The sequence below is a fragment of the Aptenodytes forsteri genome, unplaced genomic scaffold, assembly GCF_000699145.1.
Source record: "Aptenodytes forsteri isolate BGI_AS27 unplaced genomic scaffold, ASM69914v1 Scaffold309, whole genome shotgun sequence".
NCBI lineage: Eukaryota > Metazoa > Chordata > Aves > Sphenisciformes > Spheniscidae > Aptenodytes > Aptenodytes forsteri.
The window spans coordinates 3,593,077-3,611,974 of record NW_008795857.1 but is presented as its reverse complement, the minus strand read 5'-3'; the positions used below and the strand labels follow the sequence as shown (position 1 = coordinate 3,611,974).

Here is an 18,898-nt window from a genome sequence, read left to right as displayed (position 1 = left end):
CTCATTAGGGAACTGGGCCGTTCCCCACTACATCCTCTTCACCAATCCTTATCTATGTGACAGCCATTTCCTGCTCCCCATCCATCAGCATCACTGTGCTTCCAGCCCTCCTCCCCCTCTCCCCAAAAGCATGCAGCTACTGCCTCCTCCACCTCCCTCCACAGTGCCAGGCAACCCTACCGGCTGGTGAAATTCACCCGTCAGGCTGCCGTTGCTGCTCTCAGGGTGAAACCTGCTTGTATCACTATCTTGTTGCACCTTTGCATCAGCTACCATTTGTGATCTCTCTTTATTTAGGTCAATACAGTATCTAAAATAATGGTGCTTTGGCTAAGAGCTCTAGACATCACTCTAACAGTGAAGTCTGAAATGTCTTTACGAGTTGAGTTTGCTGTGTCTGCTAGCACTTGTGAAAAGCAACCAGTTTAGGAGGGAGACCTGCTCACCTCAAGGCTAAGCGTCCCACTGCAGGGAGTTCCACGCTGCAACACAGCAACAGTCCCCATTCACACAACTCAGCAGATCCATGGTGGTTTTTAGGTAGGTGCTCGTAAGTAAGAAGCCAGGAGGCAGTGTGAGAAGGAAGGAGTTACAAGGGAGTAGCAGGAGGAAACAAGGATAAGAACATTCATCCGAAGCAAAGAGGTAGAAGCTGGGATGATTTTGTTCCCTCCGTGCTTCAGTACCGAGGACTGGCTTTAGCACTACTCGTTGCATAGCCTAACAGGCATAGGCTGAAAAAGCTGAGCCCGCAGGCAGGGGGGACGAAACTTCTCTCCCCATTTCTAAATTATAGTAGCATTTTTAATCAGAGGGGTGTCCTGAGTTCTGCAGTAGGATGGGACTGCTTACAATAGTGTGTGCTGACTTGTGGGGCTGCAGGGACAGAACAAACCCCTCTGCCAGAACAGAGCAGAAAAAAAAAAAAAAAAAAGATGCAGCTAACAAGAAACATCAAACACTCTCTACCATTTAATGGCTTTAGAATAACACTGTAACATCTCCCCATGCTCTCATGGAGACTCTTGGTGCTGGTCTTGTGGCAAGAACTGCACTGTTCCAGAAGAAGTAGGATCTGCTGCTGAAACTGGTGCTTTCCGAGGCTCAGTCTCCGTATGTCCGTGCTGAGAACAGGCAGCATCGTTCTGTCAGTGGGATCAGGAGCAGGGTCTCTGCTGATCCCTGATGGCCAGAAGCCAAATGCTCCAATGCAGCGGTTGCAGCAATGTTCAGTGTGGGAGCTGCTAAACCTTTCAGATCAGCAGAGTATAACATGTGCTCTGCATCAAGTGTCCACATAGCTTGCAGCTGGCCTGCATACAGCTGTCCTGCCACCAAAGCATCAATTATTTCAGAGTTTACTCTGAGCAAACTCCAGTGCAGTAGTCAGGGCTCCCTGCATGCCCTTGGCATTTCCACTGCCCTTAGCAACGATGGGAGAGCCTCCTGCCTTCCCTTCCATCTGCGTACAGACAGCCACGGCCCAGTCAGCTGCGGAGAACACAGGGAGGCAATTCTGGGGAAGAGACACAGAGCAAAGTAATTTGGACTGTGGAGCACTCTGCAGTCTGGAGGAAGAAAGGTAACAACGTTCTCTCCTCACCCAGCCTAGGTCCTCACTAACCTGAAGCAGTCATGACTGCGAGGACCGCAAAGGCTGAGCTTACATGTTAATGCTGTGTCCTGCCCCTGGGCAAACACGGCCTGGAGGATCCAGGGATATCTGGGCCCAGCAAAGACTGAAAGCATATCTGGTCCCAGTATGGTCATCTCAGGTCCTACCCCTGTGTGATTAACCACCAACACTGGGCAGAATCCCAGGAAAAGCCTCAACTGGGACCTGCTGAGCAGTGGGTCCAGTCTCCCTTTGTAGGCAGGTTCCCCGTGTCTCTACCAGGGTTCTGCTTACCTTGGACACCTGACAGGCACAGAGCACCTCACCAGAAACCTGAGGGCTGAGCAGCAGGACTGATGTGCCAGGAGACTTGTCACACAGCTGGTTCACTACCTTCATTAGGATCTAGGAGAGGCAGGGAGAAGAGGGGTCAGGCTACAGCAAAGGAAACTGGCATGCAGCAGAAAACGTGCCCAGGAGCTCCCTCTTACTGTATGCAGCACCTGAGGTACCGCTGGGCCAACAAGTAAGGCGGATTACTCACGGAGAGGGAGTCAGCTGGGACGGTATCAATGATGACAGGTTGGTTGCAATGTTTTGCTAGCAGGCTTTGTGCCTTCTCTGCAGCCTGGAGGAGGAAACACACAGCGCTTGAGGGGCTACAGGTGACACAGCGTGGGCTGAATGGGGATATATGTATGCAACATATGTACATAGGGAATGGAAGTGCTCTGTGGGATAGAGGGGGGATGTATGTTAGCAGAAGTAAGACCGGCAGACTGAAATCTCCACATGAAGACCTGTACAACCCTCCTTCCTCAAAAGCAAGTAGAGATGACCCCCTTTCAAAAGTGGAACAGACAGTGACCCGTTCAGTCCCCAGCCTCTCTCCTAGACCTACACATTGCCATATGTCTCAGGCAAGCTCCTGTGGCAAAATGCTCCTATTTTAAGAAAAGAATAGTTCTTGCTGAGAACACTAAGTCACAAATAAGCATTTCCAAGGGGGTTTTAATGTAATCATGTAAATTAGCAAGACACAAATGCAGTGGGAAGCCAGAGCAATATCCATATGGCTGGAGGAAGGCTCTGTCCTGCCACTGTCTTACTGCATGACCTTGTAAAGGCCGTTTTCAGGGCCACCTCATCTTCTCCATGTATGAACAGCAAAGTGATGCCTATCCACCTGTTGGTGTTTGCCAAGAGTGCTGATAATGGGGCTCTCCATCCTCACAGGCAGAGAGACATGGGGATTCTGCAGGTGCCAAAAGCCCAGTCAGTCATTCACTACATTTTAAATGATGGCCCTGGTTAATGCCAGTGAAATCAACCCAACACAGGGCTTGTATTGCTGGTCCACTGGTGTATGCCACACAGTGCTATTAGCAGGCTGCAAGTGAGTGTGCTGCTGCCACAATACCTGCTGCATCTCCAGTTTCTTGATGGCCGTGTTGGCTGTTCGCTGTAGTGCTTTGAGGATAGTCTGTAGTTCTTTTCTTTGCCACTGGGGCACTGCAGTGCTAGCCAACACCTGCAAGAAAATTTGCTGTGTAAGGATACTAAAATGTACCTAGGAATAAACTGCTCGTTCTCTGGGAGGACAGGCTGGAGCCTGGCCTCTTCCTAGACCCTCCTATACTCCTGTGTGATCAGGCCAGCCAGTCAACGTGGCATGTAGCTTTCTCTTTTCAGCTGGGCATCTAAAGCCTGGGGAAGAGCCTGGGAACTCTTTTTCACTGTTTTACCCTCCCCACCACTGTCTTCTCCCACATTCCCTCTGGCAGTAGGTCATCTGCAACAGAGGCAGCTAGACACTAGTTGAAATCTTTGCGACCAAAGTGGCACCAGCAGGTAGCAACATGCCCTTGCTGTTGACCATGGTAAGATGTGAACCTGGTAGGGAAGAAGTCATGTGCCTCAAGCGTATAGAGCCCACGCTGGGATCTTTCTGTACAGGAGTGTAATCCTTACTTTGGTCAACTGGCCCACTTCTTTGGAGAGTTTCTGCATCTCAGGAATAGAGGTGCTCCTCTGCTTCATTCGTAAGGAGAGAGAGTCCACTTCCATAGCCAAGCACTGGCCTACTTCCCGGGCCTGGAGAGAAGGAGGGAGAGAATGCTTCAAATGCAGCAACATAAAGAATGAATGGGAATGGAGAAAGTGGGGAGGCAGCAGGGTCATAATCACTGAAGTACTGCTCAGGATCCAGTGGGAAGACACCTACAGACAGAGGCTTTAAGAATGACTGTCCCCAAGAGACTTTGGAATAGAACGTTCCTCTCTAGATTTGCAACCAACACTAGATGGTCACACCCAGGGGACCAAGCTGTCGTGCATTTATGTTTCCTCAGTATCTCACACCAAATCATCAGGATTTCAATGAGAAAAACTTGGGAGCCTCGTTTATTTCTTAGTGCTCTTTTTTCATTAGCAAATGCAATCTTGAAACAAATGACTGAAGAAACAAAAGAATCACTAAACCTAAAGAAAACTCATTAGCTGTTCAAGCACATTTCCTGAGGACCAGTTCAGCTGGTCTTGGTACATTTCTTATTGCTTTCCCCAACACTAATACTACCGTTAATAAAAAAGCTAATACAAGCTTTTTTCACCAGTGAAAATCCTTATGGTTTGGAGCATTTCCTCTCTGCCAGATCTTTGTGCCCATGATGGTCCCACTAGACTTTAGACCAGGACAGCAGAGAGTATATAAGAAAAATTGTGGACAGTGAGGACTCCTCTGCCCGGCTAGGATACACATCCCTTGTTTCAAGTCACTCCCTCATGCCTGCAGTCTCCCTTGTCTGATTTAACACATGCATACAGCTCCTCTTGGGGGCTTTCCAGGCCAGCACTTCCAGCAAAGCATGCAGATGTGCCCTGCAGCTTTTCATTCCTCTGCACCATGAAAAGCCTTGCTAGGGACACAGATGCACAGGGGACAGCCGTCCAAAAAGCAACGGATTTGCAGGGGTGGGCTTTGCCTTTAGTCTTCCCAGTTCCACTGACAGCGAGTCACTCTATGCTGACTGCAGCCTTAAAGGAAGTGGGCAAGGTTGCAGGGCCCCTGAAACTTCCAGATATTCAAAGGACAGAGCGATCTCACAGACACAATAATAGGTTGCTTACTTTTTATACAGACCCATCCAGACCAGAACCACAGTTTAGCAGGAAAAAGACTAAAGAAAAGAAGCAAAAGGGCTGTAAGAATGAGGCCAGAGCCCTATAACCATAAAGTGCAAATCCAACTGTGATAGGCAGGAGGTGAGCAGGAGGTGAAACCAAAGCACAAAGGATCACACCTTTAAATACCTACCTGGGGACTGAAATTTAAAGTCTAGGGACTTCCTGATATTTTGTGCCAAGTTCGTATCTTGGAAAAGGGGGTCTGAGGGGAGGAACGAAGGTCAAGGAGACAGGAGACTAGACGGGGGGAGTGGAGGTGAATAATGAGGTACGGCAGCAGAGCTGGGTCCAGGGGTGAAGGAGGAAGCCAGATCAGGCATAGCAGGGAGGCTCCAGCCAAAGCAGGGGGAAGATAATTGTCTAAGCAGGAACCTACAAAGTTGGGTCCTTCTGGCATTGCCTTGACACGGCAGAAATCTCAGTTCCTCCTTTCTTACCTTTTTGGCTTGTCCCCCTGTCACTGCAATGACACGGCTAATCCCTTTAACAAGCTGACGCTCACTGATGATGGTCAGATCTTCCATAGCTCCTGTTTGTAGAAGGTGGCTGCAAAGTCAGCAGAGAACAGGAAAGAAAACAAGCTGCTCTCTGGGAACAGAAATCAGGACGCCTGCTTTCCTTTTAGACAAGTCCCAAGTCCAACAGCCCCTCCCCAATCCCAATAGCTTCAATCCCTTCCCATCCCTAAAATCCTGATGGTACCCTGTCAGGCACAAGACAGCAGAGTTGAGGCTACTCCAGAGGAACCTCTGTGCTACTTGCCCAGCAGGCTGCTGTCAAATGGCGCATAACAGCCAAGTTCTGCCTTGCCTTCCTCTCCTTTCCTTCAGCAGTGGGATGAATTGGGATTCTTCTCTTCTACTCAGCTGCTACTGAACCTTGCAGAAAGTAATTTTTTTCCTCCAACTCCACCACTCTGTCAGGCCAGCTCACAGACTGGCCAGTAGACTCCAGTCACAGAGTAGTTGTGCAGTCACAGGGCACTGACAACCTCCCCTTTCCTTCTTGGCTATTCAACACTGGATAAGAAAACAACTACAGTGTCTCAGGTTCTGTTACCACGAGTAACAAGTAATTTCAGACAGCTTCACAAGAATTGATCATCTCCACTCCCATGCAGTTTCTTGTCCCACTACTCCCACAAGAATGATCTCATGACTAGAAACTTGCTCATTTTCAGCTTATCTGCTCGAAAGCCAGTTTATTCCTACGTGGGTTTTTTTTTGTGTCGGCATTGTCCTAAGATTGATTAACTCTTCTTCTACTCTCATTTCTGCTAAAAGCAGAAGAGGGCAAAGATAATTAATTAAAATAATCAGAGTGGTCTCAAGATCTCGCAACCGTCTCAGAGACTCCTGCTGGGTCCCCAGCCCTCCTGCAACCCCAAAGCTAAAGCCCTGTTGTGACAGGCCACACACCCCCTTCCCACACTCTGCTGGTGCCCTGCGGCTTCCAGGTTGGTTTCAGACTATGAAGCAAGTAAAAATGCTTTGCATTTCATTAAAGTTTTCTCACCCTGGGACTTCCAAAGCTTTGTAACTAGCCCATCCTGTCCTCACGAAATCTTTCCGGTGAGGAAACTTAGTTGCACAGGGACAGGGAGTGGAGCTTGCAAGAATGTCTCTACCTCAGCCACCAGTGCCCACAAACACACCTTCTGACTGCAAGTAAAAGTCACTTACGTCCCACAGCAGAGCTCCACAGAGGTCTGCATTGCAGCCTCAGAGTCGCAGGTCAGCACACTCTCCACAGGGACCCCCAGAGATACTATCCTCACTGGATCTGGATACCCCTGACAGAGGAGACAGGGATCAGCAGCTAACAACATGGTCCTTCAGGGGCACTTACAGATTAACTACATGGCTTCAGGTGTCTGCCTCATTTTTCCCCTATTCTAGAGTAGCCCTAGAGTCAGGGGCAGCACTGCTTCTCCCCCACAACCAGCCACCGTGGGGAGAAAGAAACAATCGGGTGACACTACAAGCTTTTGGTCCAAAGAAATGAGCAGAAAGCCTATGCATCACCAGCCTCCACATTTTACAACACAGTGCTCCTGAGATCTCATCTCTGTCCTATTTTCCTTCCTGAGTTTTGGGAGTCAGAAACCTGTTGCATCAACATCTCTTGTGACCCAGGTGATTCCTGCTGAAGGAGAAGGCTCATGAAGATGTGCGCTGCCATCCTGTCATACCTCATCCACTGCACGGAGTCCCTGAACTCTTCTTGCCAGCGTGAGGGGGACCTCAGCCATATGCACAACCTCATTTCGTTTGATCACATCCTGGACCACTTGCTCCACTTGCTGCAGCTGCTCCACAGTCACAGGGCCCTGAGGAAGTAAATCAGCCACCTTATGGAGAAGCCTTCTGAGAGGTACAGAACAAAGGACAGAGAACTGGGACGGGGCGCCCAGGTAACTCAGCTTGGGCACACCACTCTCCCCCTGCATCTCATCTTCCCTACTTGTAAAAGGGAATTGTGAGCATCATGACCCTCCCACCCCTTCCTCCCATGAGGGATAAGGACTTTTGATCCAAGAGCATCAACCAAACTCTTCAAGAGAGATGCTGCAATGAGTGACAGGTTACCAGGGCCAGTGCTCAGCCTGACCCAACAGCTTTCAGTTCCCTACCCCTCTCACCTGGATGACCAGCACAAACATCAGGTATGTGCCATAGCCAAGCTGGTGAATCTCTCAAAGACTCCTTTACACTACTCAGGTCAGTCCCATGACCACTGGCCTTGCTAAGTCCTTCTCCTTAAGTCCTAAGTCCCCATTCATCCCCTCAGCAAGCCCTGCTCAGAGTCAGGTCAATGCAAAGCAGAGCCAGTCACGTCCAGAGGGCCAAGTTTCATTGCTCAGATAAAACATGACCTGTCTCTAAAGGAGAGATTATGGTGAGAGGAGAAAAATCCCTGGAGCGAAGGCCAGTACTGGGATGTTGGTACTGCTGAGAACAAAAAAACAGAAGTCCAGAGTCACCTTGGTATCAAAGTCGAAGCGCAGCTGCTCTGCTGTCACATGGGACCCTCGTTGCTCTGTGTTGTCACCCAGGACGTGGCGGAGTGCAAAGTTCAGCAGGTGTGTAGCAGTGTGGTTCGTCATGCAGGCCAGCCGCTGGGCCTGAAAGCACAGACAAGTTGGCAGGGAGTGCTGGTTCTCCACAGCTCGGGGGAGCAGGGGATGGCACGAAGAGATAAGGGAAAGGCTGCATGTGAGGGGATGGGAGAAGATGGAGGGGAAAAACAATGGGCAGCACAGCTGTCAGATGAATTTATGTCAAAGGGCAGATTTAACTTCTTTTCCCATGAGATCACCTCTGTAAAACAGCAAAGGGTAGGCTGGATACTTCTGGACAGACCAATGGCTCACGGAAGGTTACAGAGTTACTTGTGAGGTCTCCTTCCCACTGCACATCACAATGAAGAGCAGTCTCAGGAACTCAAGGGATAAGGCTCTGCTGTGCCCAGGGTACTCATGACATCACAAGACTCTCAAGGCAAAGCTAGGAAAAGGTTAAGAGCAGTGAGCTATCACCTCATCCACAAAGAGCTGCACCTGGTCCCCAGCACGCAGGGTTTCCACAGCAGTGACCTCATGGATCACGTAACCACCACAGAGACGAACTGATTCTACAGGGAAGAGTATGTCCTGAGCAGAGACAGAAAGATGAGTTAGGACACAGGGAACATCCAAAGACCTGTGCTAGGTGCCTGCTTGATCTGACTAGGAAACACAACCCCCATTGATCTCTAAAAGACAGGGATGGGGTAGGAAAAGCAGGGACAAACTTACTGCCAATGTAACCACAGTGCCTCAGGCCTTCCCTGCATCCAGCCACTCGCTGCACAACACGTTGAGGCTGTCAGCTTGCAGCGGAGGGGCAGCAACACCACCCATGCTGATGAATTTTCCTACCAAGGATGCTTGTCCACGAGAAAATGGACAGCAACTGCCAAGGCACCTGTCTCAGGTATCCAAAGTGCCATTTCTGCCTCACTGGGCTGGCAAGAGAAACTTGATCCCTGCTTCATGTTGAGGAGAAGTGCTGAGCAAAGCACTATCACATTCTGCAAGGCTAAAAAGGCAGCGTCAATGACCAGGGGAGATTCTCAAGAGCTGGAACGTGGGAAGGAGAAAAAGCTGCACTCCATGTAACTTCCTAGGAAAGGATAAAAGCTCTCCCTCCAGCAAGGTTGAAGAACATGCTGCAGAGGCGGAGGTCCTCCCTGATGCTTTTGGGAGGGACGAGTTTTTGCACTGGGTTTCAGGTTGGGCACTGCCTGCAATCATCCAGGACTGGCCAGAGACAAGTTACTCAGCTTGTGGGCTCTCTGATCATCGACTGTCTTCTCTCTGCATTGCAACCCCAGCTGGCAAGAGTGCAACACATTAAAGACGACTTTCCAGCATTCACCAGCAAGGAGAAATTGCAAAGGGCTGAGAAAGACAACCAGAGCAGCAGGTCCACCTCTGTGAAGTTAGTGCTGCTTCTCCCTTACTCCACCAACCCCGAGGCAAAGCCAAGAGAACTGTCAAGAGTCAGTAGCTTGCAAATTAACGTAGTAAAACAGCCCATCACTTGGGCAAGTCTGCCTGGCTTCAGTATCCACGGCAGCCTTGGGTTCAGGCACCAAAAGGTCGCACCTGCTGTCCTAAACGTATCATGTAGCCTTGGTCAGAGGCTTGCCCGCCCTGCTCTGCATAGAAGTTAGTCCTGTCCAAGATGACACCACAGCGCTGCCCTGCCCCAACCTCCTTCTGGAGAGACTGATCTCTGTACAGCATCAGGACGGTGGCCTGGCATGGGCTGAACTCTGTCAGGGAGAAGAATATGGCAGCAATTAGTGCATACACCCCGTCAGATTGCAACATGAAAGGAGGGGTCACTTCCCCATGCCAACCCTGCCAACACCCAGTCTATACTGAAAGCTGGCACTTTCCTTTGCCTTGGTAGGAGAGGAACAGCTATTGGCAGAAAGGACAAAGGATCTGTTATTTGGAACCAAGTCACCCCTCACTTACACAGTGACAGACCTCCTGGGTAGCAGGTAACCAGGCCGGGACGCCCAATCTGGCTCCACATGAGCCTGATAGAGCAAGGTGTGGCACATACATGTCTGCATCTTGCTACACTGCATGCTTGGCCAACCTGACTGCCTTCTATGAAGAGATGACTGGCTTGGTGGACAAGGGAAGACAGGGATGTCACCTTCCTTGACGTAGCAAGTTTCTGACATGCGCTCCTCTAGCCTCCTTGAAGCCAAATTTGGGTGACACGGACTGGGCAGGTGGACCATAAGGTGGGTGTATAACTGGCTGGGCAGCCGGCCCCACAGAGGACTGCTCAACGCTTCAACGTTCAACTGATATTCAGTTACCAGTAGAGCTACTTGGTGGCTGATATTGAATGACTATCCATGACAAGATGGGATGTACCCATATCCTGCTTGTGTATGGCAATAAATTTGTGGGGACTGGCTGATACACTGAAGAGCAGGGCTGCTTTTCAGAGGCATCTCAGCAGGCTACAGAAATGGACTGACAGAAACCCTGGGGTCCTCAGGAGCAAGCTGAACACAAGTCAGCAGGGTGCCCTTGCAACAAGGAAGATTGCCTGCCTGCTGGGCTGTATGAACACAAACATAGCCAGCAGGTCAAGGAAAGTGGTTATTCACCCCTATTTAGCATTTGTGAGACTACCTGTAGAGTACAGGAAATTCTGGTGGTACATAAGCAAAACAACTTTTCACACTAAGAGTGATAAAGATCTGGAACAGGGCACAGAGAGGCTGTGGGATCTCTGTCCTTAAAGATACCGAAAACTTAAATGGACAAGGCTCTGAGCAACCTGATCTGACTGCGAAGCTGATGGTCCTTTGATCAAGAGACTGGACATCCAGAGATCCCCTCCAACCTCAATTATTCCACGATTCAGTGACTGACAAGGTGAGACAGTGCTAGCTTGGAGATTCCATCCAGTGTCGCTGCTGGGTTTTTTCCCCTCCATTATGCTCTTGCTGTAGTATACATAGTTCGAATTGCCTCACTTTCCGCTTAATGTGGGTTGCCCCCAGCACACTGGGTAAGAGGGAGCTGGCTGTACACAGCTATCTCTAATTGTTTGTGACAGCCACACCACCTCTTACTCTCTGTGGTTTAGCTTTATGCTTTCCCTAGAGCATCAGCAACCCCAGTTATCCTAGATAATAAAAAGCCTGCACTAGCATCTAGTGGTCTGCCAAAGAAATAGCAAGTGCACTGTTTTAAACAACTACCTAAAGCCTTTGCATAATTATTCTTCATTCTCCCCAGCACTCACACCACTCACACCCAGAAGCCTAATTGTTAGGGACAGAGTTATCTCTAGCAGTAATCAACAGTCCCTGCTTCACCACTGCACAGTAATACCAACCCAGAGCTCACAGCCTTGTCACCAGCCCAGAGCCTTCCTGGGGACACACCAACAGCAATAAGAAAAGCACCTACTTTGGGATGAGGTACAGGGGCAGAGAAAAGACGCAGCAGCAAGGTGGACGGGTTTGAACCACAAAGTACATGTTCTGCATCCATGACGTTAGGCAGTAAAAGCAGCCTTGTGAGGGATTCCAGCGCCCTCAGGCAGAGCTTGCCTTACAGACAGGACCTCACCACTTACCGTACTGCCCGTGCTGCCCAAGTGTATAGGCGTACTTTGGAGAATCATCAGTAGCAGGCACGTCGTTGCTCCGCAGCTGAGCCAGTGAGTGCACATCAAGGCACGTGTTTGAGTCCTCCAGGTGTCCTGCCTGTGGGCCACCAGCCTTCCGCTACAGCAGAGCAAAGGCACAGTTAGATGGTAGATACCTAGGGGCACTCAAACCAATAGCTGGAGCTATAAGGCTAGGAACAACTTCTTCGACCTTCCTGGAAAAGGCTTGTTTAGATCCAGGCTGACGGAGGCTACTGCTAAACCAACTCCATTCCTTCAAACCCCACAAGCACTCAATACCACCCTGTGCTAGCCTTGAGGCAGGCCATAAGCAACAGCTAACACAATCCTCCCAGCACAGCTTGCTGTGTAGCTGTGAAACTTCCAGGCCATTAAAGCTCAGGAGAGCAACACCTTGAACTGATTACTGCACAGGGTGGGCAGTACAAGTCTTCCAGCGCTACAGAGACTGAGGAGGTTTTGTAAACTTCATAAATCACTTGCTGTTTGAGCTAAGCTGGCTCTGCTTTGTGTGAGGAGTTGGACTACATGACTGACAGAAGACACTCCTAACCTATATAATTCTATGATAACCTCCACTCCAGCAACAGTCAGCATCATAAAACACTTCTACTGATCTGAAGAGAATCACCAGCCAGTACTCAGTCCCACACCCACAAGCAAAGGCATTGTGACCCCACTGCTGTTTCAGACCCACTTCCCCTTCAGGGAAAAGGCACATGGCCCTGTGGTGCATCTGAAGAGCTTCAGTAGTGAAAGGAATTCCGCCTCCATGCTCACAGGAGAGAGGGAAGGCTCTGAATTATTCTGACAATGTGAGCCTCCCTCTTACCTTTGCATCTTCCAGAGCAAGTTCATTAAAAGCAGCTGAATCCAAACTGATTCCCCTTTCTTCAAGCATCAAGTCAATCAGATCCAGAGGGAATCCCAAATTCCCATAGAGAGACCAGGCTACTTCAACTGTAGGACAAAAAGAAGGACATGAACTCTGTGTGAAGGCATCTCAAGATTTGCTTGGATGGGACCAATCTAGTGTGTGCCTTGGTAACTGGATTCACCTGTGTTGTGTGCAACTGCACTGGTAATGGGGAAAGAAAGAGAAGCCATGCAGTTGTTCTTTTATGGGACTGAGTATTAATGATGCCCCACAGCCCCCTCCCTGCTAAAATTCAGTGCAGCACATCTAGACAGGCAGCTGCTCTGGTTGGCTCCTGAGCTCCTTCTTTCAGCTGTGTCTTGTAAGGACCCAGTTAATCAGTCAATAAAGCAGCAAGGGAACGTTTCTAATTTTCCTGGTGCCTAGTTTGTTGTGAGAACAAAGTACTAGAAAATGATTGCAATCTGAAGAAAGGAGCAACATCTGCTCCTCTGCCCGGGGCTAGAAGGTCACTGAAAACATGTGGGGGAGGCAGACATCCACCACAGTTTTGACTGCAATGCTTGTGAGGACCTGGATCAAACCATCTTTAAATGCAGCTTGTCAGAGGAGGGAGACTCACCCGGGAAATTTGTGAAGGGCTCCATCTGCTGCACTGTCCGCTCAATGATGCGCCTCCCACGCTCGAGGGAGGACAGAAAAGCTGCCTCGTTCTCATTGATGATACCCATGATCTGCCCAAGGATCAGAAGAAGGGTTAGCCACAACACCTCAGGGAGTTCCCCAGCTCAGCTCAGCCCTGCTACCACTGCGGTCCCTGCTACAGTCAGCTCAAAGCACATCAAGCAGGTGTCTAACAAGAGTGCTGTGTCTGCCTGAACCAGTCTTTTTGTTCTCTAAGTATCCATCACAACATGGCTCCGATGCAACACTAAACAGTGCCAAAGTCATTGTGCCTCCTATCACCATTCCTGTCAAGGAAATATTGACCATTCACCTGGGAAAGGCTGGAGGCTGACAAATGCTCCCTGTCAGACATTCATGTCTATGACCTAATTAAAATTGCGTGGCTGGAACAGCCAGAGAAATTGCTCGTCACAGTTGTCAGCAGAAGCAAGCCAGGACTAGCCTTAAATCACGAATCCAGTTTGGATAAAAGGTACCCAGGCTAAGACAGGCTGTACTTGCACTCAACAAAAAAAGCTACCCTAGTTTTTTTAGAGCAATAGCTGCCTTACACCAGGACAAGCAGTCCCTGGTAAGGATCTAGTAGAACTCCCACAAGGAAATCTGTCACAGATACTTCTCGTGCCCAGGATACAAACATGTTCCCAGCACATCTCAGCCCACCCAAGAGAACATGGTTACGGAGGAGGCTATGCAAACTGCTCCAGCTAAGTCCCAAGGAAGGGCTGACTTCTGCCCCTGAGAGCCGTGCCTCACAAAGATAATGAGAGATGGGGTTTCTCTCCAGGCGATTCCACGTTGCTCACCTGGTCTGCGTTCTTCATCAGCTCTGGATAGGCATCTCCCTGTGGAGTGAGCCTCAGTTAGTGATAACATCCTCAGCATCTTCCTCAAAGGATCTCACAGCATGCCACAAGCATTATAGAGGTTTCTCAGGCAGGTGAGTGTGAAGGGAGCCCCAGTGCACAGTCCCAGGGACAAAAGCACAGGGAAGAATCACTCATGGATTTACAGCTGCCATCACCTGGCTATCTCCCTGTGACCCACCTCTGCTAGACAGCATCTCTTGGCAAACACATCCGTTCACAACAGGAAGAAAGCATTGTCTTTTAGGACGTTGTTAGTACTCACAGGGACCGATTTCAGATGGCTTTAACCAGATATGACAGCTTGGAAGCCACTGCCCTCGGGAAACAACAATGTGCACTTGCATACACTTACACACACACTTGTGCTGACTGCACCACTAGTCACACTAGGCCCCCTCCCTCCCATCACAAATGATCAGGAGACAAGAGATTTTTACTGCTGTGATGCATAGCACCAGATACACCCTCCTGGAGCTCCTTTACATCCGAGTTTGTCTCCTGACAGCGTACAGGAAAGGGACATGGGGCTGAATAGGACATGCGCGATACTCTTTTTTGCCCAAGGCAGCAGTTTTTACTCACCAGCACTTCCACTACGGTAGGCACCAGGGAGGCCAGGAGCCCAGGTGGAGCATGAAGGACTTCAGAGCAAAAGCGGACAGCCCTGCGCAGGATCCGACGCAGCACCAGTCTGAAAGCAGAGCAGGATTCCCCAGGCAGCCATGTGAGCATCCCTGCCCAGCTCCCACATCCAGCATACCACCGACACAGCTCCTCTGGCTTGATCTACCGACACAGGCCAGCTGCTCCCCACACTCTACACCCATCCAAGGATGGGCCTGCAGATCGGAACCTCTTCCAGGCTCCCACCTTCCTGCCTCCCCAAAGCTCACACACTCCCTATCTCGGGCTCACACCAGAACCTCTCCCGCTGGCTGTCCATATTCCTTTCCTAGACCTAACTCCCTCCACCCCGTGCCATTTCCTTATGTCCTTACTCTGCTCCAGAGAGGCCTGGGTAGATGCCATCAGTGATGCACACGCACAGGGTGCGCACGTGATCTGCCACCACACGGTAGGCCATATTCACATGCCCAACATCAGCATCCCCGACCAGACCTTGGTATCTGGGCCCCCCGCAGCCCTAAAAGAGAAAGTAAGGAGATAGATGAGCAGAAATTAATGGCTGCAGAAGGAAAAGTTTCAATGCAAGAGGCAGCCAGCTACACTTGACATCATGCTTCTCAACTACCTCCAAACCTAAGATGTAGGTAAGATGTATCTAAGATGCATCTAAGATGTACTCATTAAATCCTTCCAGAGCATTATATACCAAGACTTCTGTACCTAAGATGGGTCAGCCAATGCCCTGGCACTGAGGAATTTAAGAAGCGTTGGAGGAAAAATGGATCAGCAGTGCTGATATCCCAGTGGATTTCCAACCTGGAATTCTCTCCAGTTTCCCTAGAATGCTGCTCTGGACCTGGCTGGCCATACCTCCTGTCTCAAAATACTGCACAGTAACATGTGTAGAGAAGGTTGTACTATGGTACCAGGCAAGCAGTCTGCATTCAAGGAGCTTTTGCTTAGCTGTGACTCTGAGCAGAGGCACCGTCACCTTGTGAATGGCATCCAAGATGGGAGTGAAGAGATCTGTGTCGTAGTTGGAGCGTTTGTGCTGCAGAACTGTAACCAGCCTTTCCAGGCCCATTCCTGTATCCACGTGGTGCTGCGGCAAGGGAAGCAGATTCCCCTCCACCTCTCTGTCAGCCAGCCAGGAAAAATAAAAGGCAAAAGAGAAGCAAGGGTCAGTTCAGGGGCAAAGAAAAGGAGCAGGTGAGTCAAAGAGAATGGGAGAGTGAGAGGGGATGGAAACAGCAGGTGACCCAACAAAAGGAAGCTCAGGGACAAGACTAACAGCAGCCTGCCTTGGCACTGTCAGGCAGCCAGGATCTGACCATCAGATAGTCAGGATAGACTGTAACGTAGGGAAAAAGGCCTTCCCTGAACAGGGGCCCAAGGCCTTCTCCTCCTTCTGCAGGTTTCTCCGGGCTGCTGCAGACCTCAAGAGACCTCTGGGATGCAGAAGTGAGGGAGAATAGGCAGCAGAGGTTGAAGGAGGACAGGACAAATAAAGAAAAGGGGACCAAGAGCCACAGCTTCCCTCTTGCTCCTGTACTGCCACCTCCTGGAAAGCAGTGAGATGTCTGAGAATATACTGGGAACTGGGGTTGTTTAGCCTGGAGAAAAGGAGGCTGAGGGGAGACCTCATTGCTCTCTACAACTACCTGAAAGGAGGTTGTAGCGAGGTGGGTGTTGGTCTCTTCTCCCAAGTAACAAGCGATAGGACGAGAGGAAAAGGCCTCAAGTTGCGCCAGGGGAGGTTTAGATTGGATGTAAGGAAAAATTTCTTTACTGAAAGAGTGGTTAAACATTGGAACAGGCTGCCCAGGGAAGTGGTGGAGTCCCCATCCCTGGAGGTATTTAAAAGACGAGTAGATGAGGCACTTGGGGACATGGTTTAGTGGACATGGTGGTGTTGGGTCGACGGTTGGACTCGACGATCTTAGAGGTCTTTTCCAACCTCAATGATTCTATGATTCTATGATTCTATACACGTATGATTTTGGAGTCAGACAAGGGGGAAAGGCTCTGGAGCTCAGGCCAGATGCCTGGTACCTGCTATACTGCATGAAGACCAGGTTCCAGATCTCCACTACATCGGGGCTGCCCTGGTTCACCAGTGCCGCAGCATTTCTGCCACCACCCACGTGGTCATAGTGGATCTCTGTGCAGGGGCCACAGGGCCCTGTGTCCCCCATCTCCCAGAAGTTGTCCTTCAATGGAAAAGGAAGCACGTGACTGGCAGGCACCCTGGAAAGGCAAACAGAGGTGGCAGCACTGGGGCATGCACAGAAAGCACATAGTAGCCTAGATCCCAGAGAAAGTTGGAAGGGAGAAATCCCTTCTGACAACTACAAACTCAATAACCAAACACATTAGGATTCCTTTGCTTCTGCTCACACAGAATTACTCTCCTTAGCAGTAACAAGCTGGACCAAACCAGATATGATCCTACTCACTGCCTGGAATAGCTGGCAAACTCAGTCTGGCTCCTGCTGACAGAGACAGGCTCTCCACTGGGTCTATGGAGCTGCCTTTCTCCTTGGAGGGAATTCCAGCAGAGCCAAGACCTGATCACAGTGGACGAGGCTGAACACCAACAGTGGCACAGAGCTGGCTGCCTTGGGTCCAAAGCCCACATACAGCCTGGAACAAGCTCTCAAAGCACAGCAGTGCTCTCTGCAATGGCTTCATCCTCACACTGAAGCAGCCACTGCTAGCTTTCAGAGAACATACTCTCCGCAGCTCATGATGGAGAGGAAGCAAAGGATCAGAGATCCTTCACACGCTTCATCCAGGCCAGCCAGTTTTAGGTACACAGCCCCCCAGCCTGGTAACATCTGAGAAACAGCTTAAAGGTCAAGTGCCCCAGAGCACTCAGAGCCCAGCTGAATTCTAACAGCCCAAATAAACCAGAAATGAAATGAGTTTAAAACACAACTTTTGGCCCCTACATCTGATTCCTATCAACTAAAGAGCAAATGGGAGACTATGGAGACTGAAATGTCAGCACCTGCTGCTCAGAACCTCTTCTCTAACACACTTACCCCAGGCGGAGCCATACATCCCTGCACTCCTCATCTGCGCTCAGCCCCAACGAGGAGTCTCCGCCGAAATAGGTGACGTAGAGACGATCTCTGGGGATCTCGTAGACCTCTGTCAAGAGCTCCCAGGCCATGCTACATGCCTCCTCCTGAGCAGGCAGGGAACATAAACGAAGCACAGTAATCCAGGATGCACAGCGATGCAGGAAGGCTCTTTAGAATGGCAGTCAAACACCAAAGAAGTTCATTTCAGCTGCTCTCCCCCTTTCCAATTTTAAGGCATATTGCAAAGAGCAGGATGCAGGTCAGGCGAGTGAGACAGCTCACTTCTGCCTGTGGAAAACTGACATTCCTAAATTGTTGGGAGACCTTCAGGATCACAGCATGGTCTACATGCACGTGCTTACCAGAAGAGTTACATGGATTATTTTCTTTCCAAGGAAAAAAATGTATTCACTAGCAAAACAACTAGGATCTTTTATCCCACTTCCCTTTTCAAACTTTCCGGTGACAAGCACCAAATGAACTGGAAACCTCTTTTCACCATATTAAATGGTCAACACTGACATTCACACAGAGATCTTTGATTTGTAGGTGTCGTTCACAGCTTTGAAAGGCTGGGCGCTCTGAGAGTCTGCAGGGCACACTTAGCGATTCAGCACACCAGCTGACTACCCCTGCTCCAGGCCACAGAGCTCCCAAGAAGTAGTTTGGAGCTTACCAAAATGCCTTCTGCAGACAGTCCTATGGCACTACAGCACAGAACTACAGCACCGCTCTGAAAGAAAGGCCGCATTTCCCCCCTGGAGAGGGTTCGCTCCTATCGCCTCACCTTAAAGTAATCCCCAAAGGACCAGTTCCCCAGCATCTCGAAGAACGTGTGATGGTAAGTATCTCGGCCCACATCCTCCAAGTCGTTGTGCTTCCCTCCTGCACGCACGCACTTCTGGCTGTTCACCACCCGCCGGTGCTGTGCCAGCTCGCTCCGGGGGTGCGCCGTGCCCAAGAAAATGGGCTTGAACTAGGGATCAAGGCGGAGAGACACCCGCTATCGCTGGGTGCCACCCAGCGCCGGGGGCTGTGCCTGGGGCTCCTGCAACGCGGACGCGGCGCTACGAGAGGCGAACGGGAGGGCAGCGGCGCGGTAAGCCCACGGGGGAGCCCATCCCACCGCAGGAGACCTCCGTGAAAGGGGTCACCCAGAGAGGGGCCGCGTTCCTCCGAGGGCACGGAGGCCCCGGGAAGCCGGTGGAGGGGACCTGCGGGGGCGAGCCGCAGGGGGG

General features: G+C 50.4%; 1 protein-coding gene across 1 annotated transcript; it reads right to left on the bottom strand.

Moving 5' to 3' along the window:
• Positions 1-959: 959 nt before the first annotated feature.
• Positions 960-18,632, bottom strand: AARS2 (alanyl-tRNA synthetase 2, mitochondrial). Its single transcript, XM_019473259.1, has 21 exons — positions 18,448-18,632; positions 17,619-17,764; positions 16,627-16,821; positions 15,566-15,710; positions 14,946-15,091; positions 14,530-14,638; positions 13,885-13,923; positions 13,014-13,125; positions 12,347-12,474; positions 11,461-11,611; positions 9,450-9,619; positions 8,340-8,453; positions 7,785-7,925; positions 6,993-7,130; positions 6,484-6,593; positions 5,239-5,347; positions 3,587-3,709; positions 3,036-3,146; positions 2,160-2,243; positions 1,910-2,020; positions 960-1,516 (listed from the first exon to the last, which is right to left on the bottom strand). Exons 1-21 carry the CDS (start codon positions 18,481-18,483, stop codon positions 1,352-1,354), a joined length of 2,583 nt encoding a protein of 860 aa, XP_019328804.1. The 5' UTR covers positions 18,484-18,632; the 3' UTR covers positions 960-1,351.
• Between the last annotated feature and the right edge of the window lie 266 nt (positions 18,633-18,898).

Bases quoted from the DNA above. Each gene is read 5' to 3' on its own strand.
- AARS2 (XM_019473259.1), bottom strand. From the start codon at position 18,483: ATGCTGGGGAACTGGTCCTTTGGGGATTACTTTAAG. The intron at 2,244-3,035 runs GTATTGTGGCAG...TTCCTCCTCCAG, and splicing joins AGAAACTGGAGATGCAGCAG to GCTGCAGAGAAGGCACAAAG. The intron at 2,021-2,159 runs GTGAGTAATCCG...TGCCTCTCCTAG, and splicing joins TCCCAGCTGACTCCCTCTCC to ATCCTAATGAAGGTAGTGAA.